The sequence below is a fragment of the Acanthaster planci genome, linkage group LG01 (genome assembly GCF_054643075.1).
Source record: "Acanthaster planci isolate LZ-2023a linkage group LG01, COTS_SCS, whole genome shotgun sequence".
Taxonomy (NCBI): domain Eukaryota; kingdom Metazoa; phylum Echinodermata; class Asteroidea; order Valvatida; family Acanthasteridae; genus Acanthaster; species Acanthaster planci.
In genome coordinates this window covers 34,056,862-34,074,466 of record NC_141777.1, presented here as the reverse complement: position 1 = coordinate 34,074,466, position 17,605 = coordinate 34,056,862, and the positions used below count along the sequence as shown (strand labels likewise).

The 17,605-nt window shown below is 42.2% G+C and overlaps 1 protein-coding gene across 3 annotated transcripts in view; it reads right to left on the bottom strand.

Moving 5' to 3' along the window:
- Positions 1-13,947, bottom strand: part of sf3b2 (splicing factor 3b subunit 2) — a 47,441-nt gene extending 33,494 nt beyond the window's left edge. For 2 of the 3 annotated variants that reach the window (XM_087137303.1, XM_087137331.1), the window contains exons 1-3: positions 12,141-12,350; positions 7,274-7,339; positions 6,605-6,654 (exon numbers count right to left, since the gene is read on the bottom strand). In XM_087137303.1, the coding sequence (XP_086993429.1) occupies positions 6,605-6,654; positions 7,274-7,339; positions 12,141-12,225 (201 nt within the window). In that variant the 5' untranslated portion in view covers positions 12,226-12,350. Of the gene's footprint in view, positions 1-6,604; positions 6,655-7,273; positions 7,340-12,140; positions 12,351-13,850 lie in introns of those variants that run through there. The other variant, XM_087137361.1, reaches the window with a different exon arrangement.
- Positions 13,948-17,605: the final 3,658 nt, after the last annotated feature.

The following is a 17,605-nucleotide window of genomic DNA, read 5'->3' as shown; positions in this document are numbered from 1 at the left end:
TCCACCTCCTTTGAAGAAGTAAAAGGGAAAACCTTTGACACTTAAGTTTCCATGCTGATGAAAATTTGCATATTCATGAGTCAAGTGTATTCATCCAAGGCAGAACAGTAGAGCATTTTTGAATCCCAGTTCTTGACCACACTCGACTAACACAGGAATGGTGTTCTTGAGCAGGTTGTTATGAACGGGCAGGTACATGTTGCGTCACGACAAACCAATGCAAAATGGCCGACATATTTTAGGATTTGCACTTATTTGAGGACGATTCACCATGTTCAAACGAGATTAATGTGAAGCAGATCAAAATATGGCCCTCACACCAGCCCCCCTTTCCGGGGAGAAGACAGCAAGAATTCATGGGTTAACCAAAAAGGTAATTCCAGCCATACAGGAATCAGTTTAGTTTAGACATGGCCAATATTTCTTCAAAACTTTGTTAATAGGTAATTTGGGGAATAATTTTCTTTCTTTTTTTTTCATTTTTTCCCCCTGCTCGTTTGACGAGAGTTCCTTGCTTGACAAAAGCAACTACCTGTACCACCCTCTAAACAATATTCATAGCAGCAAAATGGTTATTCCGAAGTTTGCAATATTTTTTCATTAAAAGTTATTTTATCAGCAGGATATTCCACCGTTAATGCATTAGGGCGCCCTCTGTCAACGGACACACTTTTAAGTCAAAGGTAAAGATTCCTCATGATTCTGATGGGTCCACTAATTCAAGCCCCATTGAAAACAGTGTAAAATCAGCACGTTCAGGGCCCAATAGCATGCATGCCAACATCCCTGAGATTTCTGAAACACAAATGAAATCCTTGTCTGGTCACTTATCTTTCCATTTCTTTTCAATTTTTTGTGGGTTAACCAATTACATTTTTAATTATTCCCACAAAACAAAATCACCCCCCAAAAAGTGATTTTTCCGAAGTCTGATTGCAGCCATTTTTCAAGCGGCAACCCTCAACTTTCTCGGGCACTTAGGACCATTTTTCAACCGTAGTTTTTAGCCCTTCTGCCCTCATATGAAAGCTCAAAGACCCAGGGAGTTGATCCTGGCAACGAAGATTTGTTTCCCTACATGCATCAAGTAGCTTGCTTGAGAGATTGAAGCTATAATTTAAAACTTCTAAATAACTGAAGCTGTCAAAATATGAGAACTTTTGAACAATGAGTGAACAGACTTCAAGCAGACCTGGTGGAGACGTTGGGGAAAGGAGGTAGATGTTGAAAGGACACAGGCAGGACTATGGTGCTGCCTACGCAAAGCGACAAGGATAGGTTTATGGAAGTGGAAAGCTCAGGGAATCAGCAGACAACCTTTGTCAAGACCACTGTCAATCTTAATAGCTGCTTCTGAAGCTGCAGCTCATACCTCAAACAGTCTTAAACGTGATAAGCCCCAGGTGTGGCAGATGCATAATATGGTCCTTCACGAACAGGTAATGACGATTACTGCCTTCTAAACAGATAACAGGAAGGAGGCCAGAAAATTTCATTGAAGCAAAAGATTGATTTGTACAATTTGCCTGCCATGCTAGCAAGAGGCCATCCCTTGACGTACATGTACCGGTACATGTACTGTACCTTATAAGGAACTATGAAATTAGGAAAATAACCTCTACTGAGGCCATGAAATTACTCCTCAGACAAATTTTAGGGAAATAACTGAGAGGTTTTCTTAGTTATTTGAGAAAACTTTTTTGGGGGGCAAGTTCATAGCAATGCCTCGGAACTCTAAGACACACTCTTCAGTCTAAATCAGTCCAATAATTAGCGTACATGTACGTGTACAAGCTTGGCGACACGTGGTATGCTTTCATTTTTCTTGTATGTCAGCACACAGGTATACTGGCATCAATTCAGAATGTGAAGGTCCCTCCTATGCTGAAGTCACTCTTTGGGTCATTTGGTGAACACCTCAAAGACGCACAGCTGTGTTGTGTTGTGCACTGCACCAACTGTCCCTCACAGGAATATCAGATTGCACTTTTGTGCTGCCCAACAACTGTGCTTCACTGTTTCATGTGCATCATTGTGCAGTAAACCAAATGCAGTGAAGAGGACTGCACAAAAGACCCTGGGTCATTTTGTGCTGGCAATCTACTGTGCACACACTGAACCTGTGCATGTTTGAGTTCCATATAGAAATTACATGCTCACCAGCGACTGTGGGCACTTGTGCACATTTGTGCTGTAAAACCAAAGGAGGGTTAAGGCTGATAATTAATGCCTTGAGTCAGTTTACTGACGTCTGTATGAGCATTCAAGATTGTTTATCATTCTAGAAAACTGCTATGGGAAAGAGCATACATGGTACATTATATTTGTTAAAGTAGACACAGAATAGGGTTTCCATGACTTCAATATTATAGATGTAGGAAAGCTTCCTTGCATTGTCACAATGAATTTCCACCTCCTTTGAAGAAGTAAAAGGGAAAACCTTTGACACTTAAGTTTCCATGCTGATGAAAATTTGCATATTCATGAGTCAAGTGTATTCATCCAAGGCAGAACAGTAGAGCATTTTTGAATCCCAGTTCTTGACCACACTCGACTAACACAGGAATGGTGTTCTTGAGCAGGTTGTTATGAACGGGCAGGTACATGTTGCGTCACGACAAACCAATGCAAAATGGCCGACATATTTTAGGATTTGCACTTATTTGAGGACGATTCACCATGTTCAAACGAGATTAATGTGAAGCAGATCAAAATATGGCCCTCACACCAGCCCCCCTTTCCGGGGAGAAGACAGCAAGAATTCATGGGTTAACCAAAAAGGTAATTCCAGCCATACAGGAATCAGTTTAGTTTAGACATGGCCAATATTTCTTCAAAACTTTGTTAATAGGTAATTTGGGGAATAATTTTCTTTCTTTTTTTTTTCATTTTTTCCCCCTGCTCGTTTGACGAGAGTTCCTTGCTTGACAAAAGCAACTACCTGTACCACCCTCTAAACAATATTCATAGCAGCAAAATGGTTATTCCGAAGTTTGCAATATTTTTTCATTAAAAGTTATTTTATCAGCAGGATATTCCACCGTTAATGCATTAGGGCGCCCTCTGTCAACGGACACACTTTTAAGTCAAAGGTAAAGATTCCTCATGATTCTGATGGGTCCACTAATTCAAGCCCCATTGAAAACAGTGTAAAATCAGCACGTTCAGGGCCCAATAGCATGCATGCCAACATCCCTGAGATTTCTGAAACACAAATGAAATCCTTGTCTGGTCACTTATCTTTCCATTTCTTTTCAATTTTTTGTGGGTTAACCAATTACATTTTTAATTATTCCCACAAAACAAAATCACCCCCCAAAAAGTGATTTTTCCGAAGTCTGATTGCAGCCATTTTTCAAGCGGCAACCCTCAACTTTCTCGGGCACTTAGGACCATTTTTCAACCGTAGTTTTTAGCCCTTCTGCCCTCATATGAAAGCTCAAAGACCCAGGGAGTTGATCCTGGCAACGATTTACACAATCTCACCATTTTGGGGGCCAAACAATCTCCTTTTTCAAAAGATACTGTGGGGGCACTTTTAATGCTAATGAGCTGGTCAAAAATTCTCACTTGAATCAGTGGTCTGCACCCTGATGACTTGCAAACTAATTTTCATGTACCACAATTTTTCCCTTCATCAAGGGCCCACTTTTTGTCACATTTGGTTCAACACACTCCTTCAGTTTATAGATTTAACTTCTAATGAATTTAAGGGATGTTATGGAACAATTTGGCAGTTAATGTTCGGAGTTTGGGTTTCATTCATTTAGTGGTTGGCCAACTCCAGACAAGTTGCACATTGGGAAATGAAAACATTCCATAAGCCAAGTGCATGCCTGTATATACATGTATTTTCCATAGTTCTATGATTTATGAGGTTTCTAATGATTGTCAATAAATTTGAATGTTGAAATCTTTGTTACTGCCGTGAACCACCAATGGTGGTATCATCAACAACTGTATCGCCATCAATGGCACAACCACCAGCACCAAATCTTCAATAGGGCCTACAACCAACCTTATTTGCTGGTAATCATTCAGCTCCAGCCTAATGGCAATTGGCATGCCACCTGCAACTTGTTGATTTTAAATCAGATCACATGGTGCATTCGTGATGGGACCAATTAAAGCTTACAACTACATGTATGTAGCAGTTGTTTCTTAGGCCACAGTATCCATGAGAGGATTTTTTTTGAGAATGCAAAATGCTACCACCTTCTTGTCACTTCCAATGAACAGGAGTACAGGTATAGGATATAAAAACATGTCATGAGTCACGCACATGAAAACCATTGGAGCTGAATTTTTACTGCATGTTTCCTTCAAGTGACAGAATAAGCTGAGGCCTGTTGTCAGCATTTTACAACTTGTTTCCCTACATGCATCAAGTAGCTTGCTTGAGAGATTGAAGCTATAATTTAAAACTTCTAAATAACTGACGTTGGGGAAAGGAGGATAGATGTTGAAAGGACACAGGAAGGACTCCGGTGCTGCCTACGCAAAGCAACAAGGATAGGTTTTTGGAAGTGGAAAGCTCAGGGAATCAGCAGACAACCTTCGTCAAGACCACTATCAATCTTAATAGCTGCTTCTAAAGCTGCAGCTCATACCTCAAACAGTCTTAAACGTGATAAGCCCCAGGTGTGGCAGACGCATCATATGGTCCTTCACGTACAGGTAATGACGATTACTGCCTTCTAAACGGATAACAGGAAGGAGGCCAGAAAATTTCATTGAAGCAAAAGATTGATTTGTACAATTTGCCTGCCGTGTTAGCAAGTGGCCAGCCCTTGACACACATGTACTGTACATGTACCTCATAAGGAACTATGAAATTAGGAAAATAACCTCTACTGAGGCCATGAAATTACTCCTCAGACAAATTTTAGGGAAATAACTGAGAGGTTTTCTTAGTTATTTGAGAAAACTTTTGGGGGGGGGCAAGTTCATAGCAATGACTCGGAACTCTGCTAAGACACACTCTTCAGTCCAAATTTTGTAAAAACGTGCTTTACCCTCTAACAATGTCAACCAACTGCACTGTTTCTGAGATTTCATGAAGTCAACATCTTTTTCTTTGGGACTGTTTTCAAGCTAAATCATAACTGAAAAATGTGTACATGAACATTATAAAAAATCACTGAAAACGAAGGTGAACAGTATCGCACAGCAATTCGCAATGCATTTTCAGCCAAGTTGCTACAAACTTTTTTTAATGAATCGCAGTTGCTGCGATGCAACCAGAACATTGAAAATAAAAGTGTCCCTTTTTCGTGGCCAAGAATAGTAATAAACAGTTTTACCTTCGATTTGTTGTTTTCCTTTTTACAAAAGCTTATAAAAAGTGGTAAAAAGTAAACAGCTTTGTAGTGTGGAATGACTTTTGGCATTGTTACGAACATGTCCAGTACATGCACAAACACTTGCAGTAAGAACACTGTACATTTAGCAGGGCATCTTTCCACACAAGGGAAAATACGTACACAAATCAACTGTAAAATACCTGCGTGTAGACCAACTTATTGATTAATTGTGCCGTTTTCCCAATGGTATCAAACATTAAAAGACAAACAAATAAATTCAAAGGAAAATCATGTTTCTCCACAGCACAGTTTGTGCATAAAAGAATACTTCAGCTGCTGATCAGTCTCGACTCTCACACCAACAACTAATGTGATGCACCCATCTACTATACATGTACATGTACGCTTATGTTGTAATTGTGTGCTGTAAATTTGTACTGCGATTACATGGGAAAAAAATGCCATGACACAAATTTACCCAACTGCTACGCAAAAATGCTTTTGTATAGCAGATTTGCTATGCAAACTTTTTGCAGAAAATTATTCCCTGTTCAAGATGACTCCACGACCAAAGAGATTAGGAATGTTCAAGGGAGTTCATTCCAAAGATGAGGGCCTGCATACGTATGTAGGAAACAGACTGGTCTCCCAAGGAAATGTGAGAGTGAAGAACAAGAGGCAGTCAGGCATTGGAAGATCGTCAAGCACCTTGAACGGTTTCAAGACTACGCTGTATTGAGGAGCTGAAGCATACAAGCAACAAGCAGTTCAACTACATGTAGCTCATTTCTTAGTTTGTCGTTATGTAACTCTGGCATCTTTTAGGGCTGCACGGTGGGCAGGTAAGTACATGTATTAATTTACTTCGAGCCCATCCATCTTTTGGACAGACAGTATGTGTGATTTGGGATGGCAATTTGTAAAAAGGACAAGAAAACACAATGGGTAGAATTTTGCAAAATAGACAACAAAAATGGCGGTAGAGTGTGGATAAAATGTTATATTTAACCCTAACAGTCCCAAATCCTCCGATTTAAATATGATTTTACATACACCCTAGGGGGTTAGGGTTACGGGGACTACAGGTACATGTACATATATTTGCATTTTGTCCAGAATAAGAATGCGGGCATACATAGGAAAACTGGGCGACCAACCGCATATTTGCAGATCCCCCAAAACAGGTACTTTTGAACTGCAACACGGAGGACGGGCTGTTTTGGTTGGACTCAGGTGTGCTGGGTGGGTTGAGGTTTGTTGGGTTATGTTAGATTTGGTTACATCGAGTTGTGGGTACATACCTCCTGCCGCATTCCACCCCCGATTATAGCTCCTTGAGGTTCGGGTCGACCTACATGTAAAAGACAATTCAGACAAATTTGAAAAGATAATCAACAAATGACTCCCACAAATTATGTGTATGCTTGAAATTGAGAAAAAACACATAAAAACATTGCAAAATTTGCTGAAACTCCTGAGCATCTGAAATTTACCAAAATCAAGCATCTGGTTTTGCTTGTTTTATAGAATACATGTAGGCCTACATGACTGCTGTGCACCTGTACATGTACATGTATTCCATCCAATGTTTCTTCAGTGTTTACGTTATGGGTACCAGTTCCATAATTTCAGAGCCTAAAATTACAGTTGGACACCGGCCATTTGCAGACCACTGTTGATATTTGTCGAACAAAATGCAGATGGGGTCAGACAAATGCCTGAACATTTATTTTCAGATGCCATGAAATGGGAAGCAGAACTAGGGTTTTTCGTTTTGTTAGTTTTGGAGGGGTCTGTGCAAATATTTTCCTGGATTAGCAAATTTCTGGGGTTAGCAACTCTTTGAAGTGGGTGTAGCTATTTTTCATATACATGTACTGTAATCACTCACAGTTTACCACCAATTTATTATTTATTTCCAGAACCGAGAAGACAGGGTCCTGACTGGAAATGGTGAGTTTTGGCCTTACTTTGGCTCTGAATCTCTTGCTCCTGGTAGTATTTGTGTAACCTTTCAAGCAAGTCATTCTTCAGACCTGAAATGTAAGAGAAACAAAAAATCAATGAGGAAACTACCAATGTATTAACCCTGATCCTGCCAGGTGCAGCACCTGTAAACGTTTGGTGCCGTTTGTTGCAGTGGGCAATCAACAGCAGCTGACAAAAGTGCCCGGTGTTGAGACACCGGGAGCTGGTTCCAATGAACAAGGTCACTGTTGGATCTTGTGGTGACTGGCTACCACAGACTCCCAAAGCCATTTGGCCTTGGGAAGAGCCAATCCAATCCTGTTGCACTGGGCAGGCAAGCCACTTTGACAAAATGATGCAGACTGATACCGGTATGTCTGGTAGGGCGGTCTACCCAAAAATACCCAGGAGGGTTAGGGTCAATCATCAGTCCACCAGCGTGATAGTACGATGCAGCGCGATTAAGTTGAATCTGTATCTTTTTTCAAACGTTTTCTATGTCTAACCAATTGCACCCAATGCGTATGCATGTGCACATTTTGAGCACAAGATAGGTTCTCCTGCAATTTACATGTACATGTATGTGCACAAAGTTTACAACGTGCACTCTCTACATTTGCCTGCTGGCAAAGTAGGCAAGTAAGATTAAACTTGTATAACTGTGACAAGAAGCAAGTACAAGTATGCATTACAATTATAAAGACGACGGTCCAATGTCTGCCATGTGATGGCTATGGAGGGGTATAAACAACATGTAGAAAGGCCCCTATTTGATTTCCATGCATTATTAACCCTAACCCCCTGGGGACCATTGAAATCCTGCACAACCTTGTTGGGTTCAACATGATTATGGCATGGTTGTTCAGGGCCATAAGCACCTGTTTAGTTGAAGTACATGTACATGTAGCTGTAGCGATAACATTCTTTGACAAATTTTGTTTGCCATTATATGTAGCGTGCTTCTCACCGTGGCTGTCCCTCTCGTTTCACGTTGTGGAAAAGTGACAAACCACTTTATTTTGCTGCATGCAAGCAATACAACAGAAACTTTGGAGGTGGAATATTTTCTCTTCCCATTTCAATGTTATGGAGGGCTGTCATTTTGCCAGTTACGAAGTAACTACAACCTTCAGTCATTTGGTCAAATGATGATATTGCACTGAAGCTGCAAAAAACTGAGGCAGACATGCATTTCTGGTAAATGCATTTCATGCTTAGCCTTGAGGTCACTTAGGTTTGGAAGATTGACTCTGCCACTAATAACAGTGCTAGATTTGATCCCATCAACTTTGGGTAGGCCCGGGGATGCCCGCCACCAAAATCTTAGGCATCGTTGGGGGAATAAAATCCCTGACCACAAAATTGGTTCAATTTTGTTCTTGATTTACCTTGTCAAAGAAACTAATTTTTCACATTTACAAGTTCTTTGTGGCCTTATCTATCCGTTTGGGGGGTTTAAGAATTTCAGAACAAACCATGGACTGCAAAATCTAGGAAAAAAAGTGAGAGACAACGTTACTTTTGTAGACATACATGTAATTCATCTGTTTTCGAGTTGTAAAGTGCCCGCACATGGAATCCCAGCTGCGTGCGTGCGATTTCCAGTGAAAAGGTCTGTTGCACGCCAGCATGCTACACGGAGGCCGTGACTGGTACCCAGCTTTAACCTACCTGCCGTCGAGCCGATATAAAAAATGCAGTTCTGTTTTTGTCGGATCGGGGGCTTCAGACTGACCAATTAACCCCCTATTGGTTACCCCTAAAAAGTTTATATTTTGCTCTGCTTTAAATTTCGGTTTATGAACATTTATAAATTTGCAACATAACCTGCTTTTTTATAAGAATAACCTTGGTTAGCGTAGAAGGCTTTGTATATGCAGGGTTCTTGTAGTTGTACGGGAAGAAGTTGACCAACGATCTCTCTTTGAAGTGTTTAATTAACATGTTTAATATGTTCGAGTTTTATAGGTTAAAGATGTGTAAATACACAATACTGTAGAGATCCGATTTTTAACTTATCTTGATAATTGAAGAATAAAACAAGGATTACATTGTGGGCATGATGATCCATGAACAGGCGAGAGTGATATACTGATCGGGAAAACAGTATGCAGAGTTAGTACTGACACGTGCGGTAAGTAGCGATCACGCACAAATCGTGCTGTTGAGCGCCTTTCCTTTTTTTATTCGTAGACCAAATTGGTAACTTTGGCAGTGACGAGTTAGATTTTAGAGCAATGGACAGACAGCTAGACTGTGTCGAAGTTTTAAACTTTAATAAGTACATGTACATGTAGGTGATTTTTTGTTTTTAAATTCAGGCCGAAGTGATCATGATTGTTAATCGCCATTTTTGACTCTCATATCAGTCTAGTTAATTAAAAAAAATTATCTAGCCAACGCTTTCTGGAAAAGTTCTCCAACTCTAAAAAAATGTATTCAGTATAACTTTTAAAATGGAACAAATCAACAGATATTAGTAAATTGCTAGCAACAGAAATGTGCCAAAGCCTTGCTGGGTTATGCCCTCTCCCCTCGACACGGAGCTGCCGGGTCCCTTAACTTCTATCAAATTTTTTGGACACCTTTTGTCTGTCTATTTTAAGTCCACCTGTTAACACAAAATACATGCTCAAAAATGGCCAGGATTTGTACAAATCGTGATGTTTAACTTTCCCGTACTGGCCGAAGTAGACACAGCTTGCGTGCAGGTAACTAGGCCAACTGTCACCAACGCACGCCATAGCCTCGCCCCCGGCCCAATGTTGCGTGTACTCGACATGGAGATCAATGGTACTCGTGGCCGAGAACCACCGTGCCGTTGTGCAGTGAGTGTTTTCGAAACCAGTGGATTCATTTAGACTTCCGTTTCGCTGGTTCCAGTCAGAACATGTAATTTTGATGTGCGTGTACGAGGCTCGGAATCTCGTACACCGAATAGTTGCGCGCACACTGTGCGGACTGAATTAGAGAACGGCTGAAAACAGTCCACAACAATGGCAAGAATTAACGTTACGTCTGACTTTATTTTCCCATTTTTGTCTTTGGTGGTGATGTGTCGAATTTCTTCACCCACCAAAGTGGAGATAAGGATGCATAGGAGTTACAGACGTGAAATTGGCTCCTTGGAAAAGGTAGAAATGTTAGAAAGGTAGAATTTTCCACTCCATTCAGGCCGTTCGCATTTATCAGACTGAGCATGCGTTGAGCCCACCAATGACCGCACTTGCTCTGCATCTTGGCTCGACCATTTTAGGTGGCGGGGGATGACGTCTTGTGTTGTTTTCATCGTGGGACTGTCCTGGCTGCTGTTGTGACCTGGAAACACACATCGGGCGAGACAAGTGCTGCGCCATGTGTGATGTTATCCCCCGCCACCGAAAATGGTCGAGCCAAGATGAAGAGCAAGTGCGGTCATTGGTGGGCTCAACGCATGCTCAGTCTGATAAACAAAAACGGCATGAATGGAGCGACAGTCAAAGGGTGGAAGCAAGAAATTGGTTAGCAAAAATCTCATTCTTTTCCAAAAATGCTCCGTCTCATGCTCTGAAACTACTATTATCCCCTTCTTAGCTGGTATAGATCAAGCAGATTTGCTGACAGGGGAAAGTTTGGTTTAGGCCTAATAGCTTTTTTAGGGCTGCAAACCGTTTCACCACAAAAATTCCATTCCAAAACCCCACAACATTACAATGCCATGTAAACCTTCTTGCCTCGAAGGCACACGGAATATCACGGAGTTAGCTTAGTGACTTCGAGTTCTCGAAGTAGGCTCGGGGTAGGCTAACTCCTAGACCCGTAAACAGGGCCCAACGAATACTCCCCTGTCGTATACTGGGCCCTGTCCTGATAGGGATTTCTTTCGAAAAGTTTATCCGGGATATCTGGGGGCATAACGTAACATCCGCTTAATTTTATGGGCTGAAATTGCACCGGTATGTTCACAACTCACGCTGTAAAATAATCCGATAGGTTGCTATTCTAGAAAACTCTCCTTTTCCTCGTTTGGAGGAAAAAATGGTTCCTTTTTTGCCGTTTTCACACTCCGTATGAATTTTCGCCTGACTTGTACATTACGCAGACTCCTTTGTATGGTTAAGTAATAGTACCCTGTACGAGAGCCTGTCTAGTTTGCACCCAGACTTCAGCACCTACAAATCTCGCTCAGATCTGCAAGAGTACCTGTCGATCTAAGTACTCGTAGGAAATTAAAGCTGTTTTGTGTCGCAGCTAATACGCAACCCCTTGGCTGGTTCCCTGTCCAGTCACACACTGTTTGCGGCAAATCATTGGTAGCCCAGCTCGCTCTCTGTAACGTGACGCGAAAGTGACGAAAAAGCCGTCAGTTTTGTACAAGTGGGGCAAACTTCATCCGGAGAGGGAAAACAGCCAAAAAAGGAAACATTTTTTCCTCCAAACAAGGAAAAGGCAAGTTTTCTACAAATACTACCACGCAGATTTTTTTACAGCGCGAGTAGTGAACATACCGTTGCAATTTCAGCTCATAAAATTAAGCGGATGTTTAGTTATGCCCCCGTATATCCCGGATATTACTACTCACGACAGAGGAGTATTCATTGGGCCCTGTTTACGGGTCTAGCTAACTCCATGCAGTTTGTGGAACTCCTTTCTTAACGAAATGTTTTGCAAGAGCCTTGTGCTGCCGCCCACTGCTTGTAACACACTGGAGCACGGACAGGATGAAGTGGAAATGGGGCGAAGCGAGGATGGGGCGAAGCGAGGATGGGGCGAAGTGGTTAGCTGCTTAGGGGCGACGTGGAAGTGGGGCGAAGTGACTGTAAAGTATCATTCAAGTATCATCATGAATTGAATGATTGATGATAGTGCTGAGGATTAAAAAGTACCAACCTGAAGTAGCAAGGCCAAACTGTTGCAATCTCTCTCTAAGTTCCACAACTCGGAGCTTTCTTAGCTCCGTAAGCGAAGGAATCATGGCGGAAAGGCCTTGTTCAATGACTGCGAAGACTATAAAATCCACGCTCTTTCGTCGTTCATCAACGACGCAGAGAAAGCGTTTTAGCGCGTGGTACACGGTTCCCTGACGTCTCGCCGCTCGCCTTTATCATACAGTGGTCGATTCCTACCGCGTGTGAAATCGAACCGGCTTGTTATGCGGCTGCGGCTTGAACCCTCTCTGTTGAGGCTGGCTACAGGTAGATGCAGTCGCAGCCTTTGGCACAACAGAGTATCCGTAAAGGACGAGTGAGTGAGATAAAAAGCATGGTTGGTGGCGCATTTTGTGAACAGAAAAGAGATCTCAGTGGTTGGAAACACCCGGGAGAGACCAGTGGTCAGGATGTACAACCTTCATTTTGAGGACCTCTTTTGAAAGCTCACTGGGTCCACACCCAGTAAACAATTTTAAAACATACATGTATATGGTTGTCCTGTTTTTCTGGACATTTTTTCTTGGGAAATGTGTGTCTTTGTTGTTGTGTATGTCAGTCTTTTCCCCTCAGGCTCAACGAAGACTATATCAATATAAACGGCAGAACGCGGCTAGTCACACAAGTGACAGCGCACCAAATGCCAAAACCAAATGCAAAACCCTCAAAAAAGAACAAACTATAAAGTCTCGAATAACAACCAGGTATTACCTGAATTTGAAGTTAGAATGACAGAGGAACAATCTTTCCCAAATTTGTACAGATCGAAGCCTCATGATGGACGCTACGAACTGCATTCTTTATGTACATGTAATTGAAAGTGCCAATACTTAGAAACGGTAATACAATCTTTCTCGGGGGGTGAGAATTCTTTTACCGACGAAAACTTTCTGAAAGTCATATTTTACGGGGAAAAAAAACCTTTTACCCTTCAACCCCAAACCTTTGGATCCCCGTTCTGATGATACCCCACTTCGCCGCACCCAACGTATATAAATGGCACATTGTTGTAGAAAATTGAATATTCATGCTTTGTTGGTGCTTGGTGTGATGTCATGACATCAAATTTAATGCTTGCGCAGTTGCTTGCATTACGCTGTGTGCACGAATACGTGCAGTCATTGCCCTTAATGAGCTTTTTCTTCTGGAGTTATTTTGGGAATAAATAGCCCGGTTGTTTGCAAGATTTTTTGTTTTGTTTGAATCATTTTAATTATGGCATTTGTACAAAAGCGTACTTCATGAGATTTCACGATCACTCCCTGTGATGAAATAGCACATTTTGTTCCTACTGAACTAAGCTTTCCAGCAGTACACTACAAGTATTGTTAGGATATTACTGGCCCCGCTTGTCTGGCTAAGATGCAGGCAGTAATCAGGCATTTTTGGAATGTTTTTCTATTATTCGTCTGACTCGGTGGCCGCCATCATTGAACACTTTGAAGTGCCAGAGTTGCAACTCCTTCTGTGTCCTTCCTCTATGGTAGAATTTAAGTGTCCAGGCAAAAACGAAGACTGGTTATAACATGAGAGGACGTTAATGTACATGTATGCATAAGTTATTTGTTATAGAACGGGTGTGGGGTTTGTGCAATTATCCTTTATGAAGAAAAACAGAGTATTCTTACGGGGGGAATCAAATACGTCGAAAAAACAGAGAGCAGTATATTACCAGAAGATGTAATCACGAAGACGCCATCTTGACTCGAGTCTCTTCTGCGTTTGAGGCCTTTGAGCTCTTCCAGAGCTACTTCTTCTGTAGATTTGACCTTCTTTTGCTCCACTCACAGATGGTATGATGAGTTTTTCTCTAGACGGGAAACAGTCACCGACCCAGCTTTATATTCTTCACGGATGCAGATCTGTTTCTTGCGCTCTGATATATCTTCTGCTGTTTAATGACTTGGTGGGCGCGGACTAAAAGTCCACTTTAAGGACAGCGACTTTAGCTCTTTCTAAAATTAATTCAAGCTCACGACAGAATTCGTATTGGGCTACGTTTCCAGATTTGGTAAGTTCCTTGGCCTCCAACTTGTTTTTTAACTCTTTCAGAGATCTAGAGGAGTGGTCCTGATGCTCAGCAATGCATTTAAACTTTTCGTCAAAATAACCTTTAAATTTTCGAACAAAGATGCGGGGTCAAAAGTATCACCGTCCGAATTTGACACGCATACCTCTCTCATCACGGCCGCGTCTTTAGCGGATTGGACAGGATGTCTGATGTGACAGCGCGCTTATTCGGGCGGGACAAACACGCCAACACCCGTTACCCATGACGCACCTATAAACCCATATGATGTGCAATATGTGGTGAAGACTGCCCCCTCTTTTGTGTTGCGGAAATCTTTGGAATTCCCCTCTGATTTCGGGGAGGGGGTGCAGTTGGTCCATAAACCTAGGGTATGTGGCTTATGTCATGCATCACATGAAAGGGGCCGGGGACTTTACCACAGCTCGTGCTGACATTTGAAGCAAACTGTGGGACAGAGAGAACACCCCCCCCCCGCCTTTGCTTGGGTCATTGTTATACTGGTATCTCAGGAATTCTTTTCAGACATGGGGGGGTGTTCAGTGACAAGAGGCTGGAGTGTGTATAGGGATTGGACTTGTTAGGTGGTACCCCTCTGTCCATTTTGTGCTTGGTATACGTGCTGGCTAGCCATAAGGGAGATAATGAATAAACGTATGTGTGAGGACCTCAGGTGACTGGGTACGATACATTAAGCTGTATGGTATAGTGCCACGCCCAATAGCGTAAGATTCATGTCAATTGACTATGTGGCGGGAGAATCGATGGACAGTGGCAGGTATAAATTACCTGCCGCATACCAGCGAGGGGAGTATGGGCACACAAGAGCATGAAAAGTATCAAGCTGGTCACGCAAATTACAAAACTGTATTAACAAAATTAAGGAAAAGTGCCCAACATTCCACATACAGCAAAACAAACCATATATTGTTTTCATTCCGTAAATAATTTAACTTTGTGTAAATTTGTATTCTACAATGTCTCTTCCGTGCCTTTTACATTTTCTTCTCCATGGGTTTGCTTCCAATTATAATTATCTTCAAAAAAATCTCGTCGTCCATAAGCCTACAATAGCATTTCTGTAGAATGTGTCCCCTATAGCTACGCCTGGGGAAATGGTCATTCGAACTGACTTCAAAGTCTTGTTATTTGTTTGGCGGGTAAGTTGCATTAATTAGACACGCATGGAAAATTAAGAATGTGTTCAGCATTACAAACTCGTACTCCAGATGTCGGCTATAACAGTGACGGGAAGAATTGGACCCCAGATGTATAGAATGAAGTATTTGCCAGTACACTGCAAAAAAATTTGGTGTTAAAATCAACACTTGTTCGTGCTATCCTATGACCACATTCTTGGGGTTTTACTTTAACACCGCTGGTGTTACTTTCCACATCTATAAATGTTACAGTGCACTGGAGGGTGTTAAATTAACACCAAACAACACCAACATTTTAACACCATTAAAAAGTGTTGGTGTAGTCCTCTGATAACACTGGGGGGATTTAACACTGGAGTTTTTGCAGTGTAGGTTTCCTGTGTTCAACGTTACTGCGATGACTGCTTAATGTTCTTCCGGATTAAATATTTTGTTTGAAGCCACCTAGTATGTAAAGAGATAAGAACTGCCAAAACTAATTTAGAAAAAAAATTGTTACCTGCTTACCGTGACTACACAACCAGGAGAAAATCAGTGCATTTAGACACCGGTTAAGTTCAACATAATCACAATCATAACACTGCTTCAATATAAATATAATATATACAAACCTGACATTTTTTCCATCAGAAAACAACATCTTTGTAAATAAATAACAAAAACTATTTTTACGCACACAACGATTTGCGGGTTGCCTCTTAACATTTACAAAGTCCTTCTATATGATTCTTTGTGAAATTTAATGGATTTTTAACAGAAATGAATATGTACAGCAAAGGGAAGGGATTAAAACAAACGGAAAACATGTCACGTGAACTTTCGACGATTTCAACTAGATTGTTGAAATTTTCAAAGCAGGATGATTTATTTGGGTTATACAGTATGGCGTCGGCCAAGCAGGTTCCTTAAGGCAGTTCGAAAATCTTTTATAAACATGGTGTAGACCAAGGGATCGAGAGCGGAATTACACCAACTAAACAGCAGGAGAGGCTGTGCGATCGCTTCGATGGGCGGACCTGCCCAATCTTGACCCGTGGATCTGCAGTAAATCAGAAACGCCAAGAGTGGAAAATGGAAAGCTAGCGTGATTAGCAAAAGGAGGGCTGTAACTGCATACCCCTTCTTCTCGCGGTTGAATCTAAGCCTGGAGCACGGGATGTCGTGATTGCCGTTCGCGCGCGGTCCTCTTACGATGATGCCCGCTCGCTCACCCAGCGACTGTTGCCAACGATCAGCCTTCGTTCTTCTAAAGTACTCAATTTGGAAGCGAGGCTGTGAGTGCCTTTTTGGGCGATCGTCATCGCCTTTAAATTTGAGCCCCGTTTTCTGGTTCAAGCCGATATTTCCCTCTTTTGATAGACCATCCTGCAGAAGCCATCCCCCACCTAGGCTTTGCTCCAGAGCTTTTGGACTGCCGGTGCCACTCGACCCGGGAACTTGTCCCACGTCAATGAAGTCAGGCGAGGTGCCAGTTTTGCTTACCAGGAGTGAGCCAATTCCACAGGATACAGTGTTCCCACTCAAATGGGCCACAGTAGGACTTCTGGAAGCTGACACGTCACTGGGCGGATGGTCATTTGAGTGTTTGGCGTTTGGTCTTTCCCGGAACTTCGGTCCGTCGCGGAGGTGCATCTGAGGGGCTGCTTCTCTTACTGGTTGAACCCTACGACGGTGTCTCCTTGATAACTTCCAAATCTTGTGTGCAGTGGCAATGTTAGCAGATACTAGGATCACAAGGGGTAGGGCTCTACAAAAAAATACACTGATGAGACTAGGTGATTTTGGCCCGTGCGGGGAGGCATCAGACACATTCATGATGCCAATGGCCGGTACCACATAAGATACGATGATCATTGCAACTATAACCCTTAGTCTTTTTCGTCTCCTGTACCATACTGGGAACTTGATGGCAATGTAGCGGTCCAGGAGGATTGGACACAAGTTCCAAAAAGCCGTATTTGCAAAGTACATGACGGGGACTGCCGGAAACCGAAAGGTGTGTTCATTTAGCCTGTAGCAGATGCTTAAGGGTATAACGAAAGTACAGATGATTAAGTCGCATACAGCCATGGAGACAATCGGGCAGTTAGCTGCTGTCCTCAGTCTCCGAAATTTGGCGATGATGACCAGAAGAAGTGTGTTTCCAAAGATTCCCACGGAAGCTACGACGGACAATAAGATCATGAAAACTATCCCTGTCGAGTGACTCCGGGAAGAGTCTGCAGAATAATCACGGAC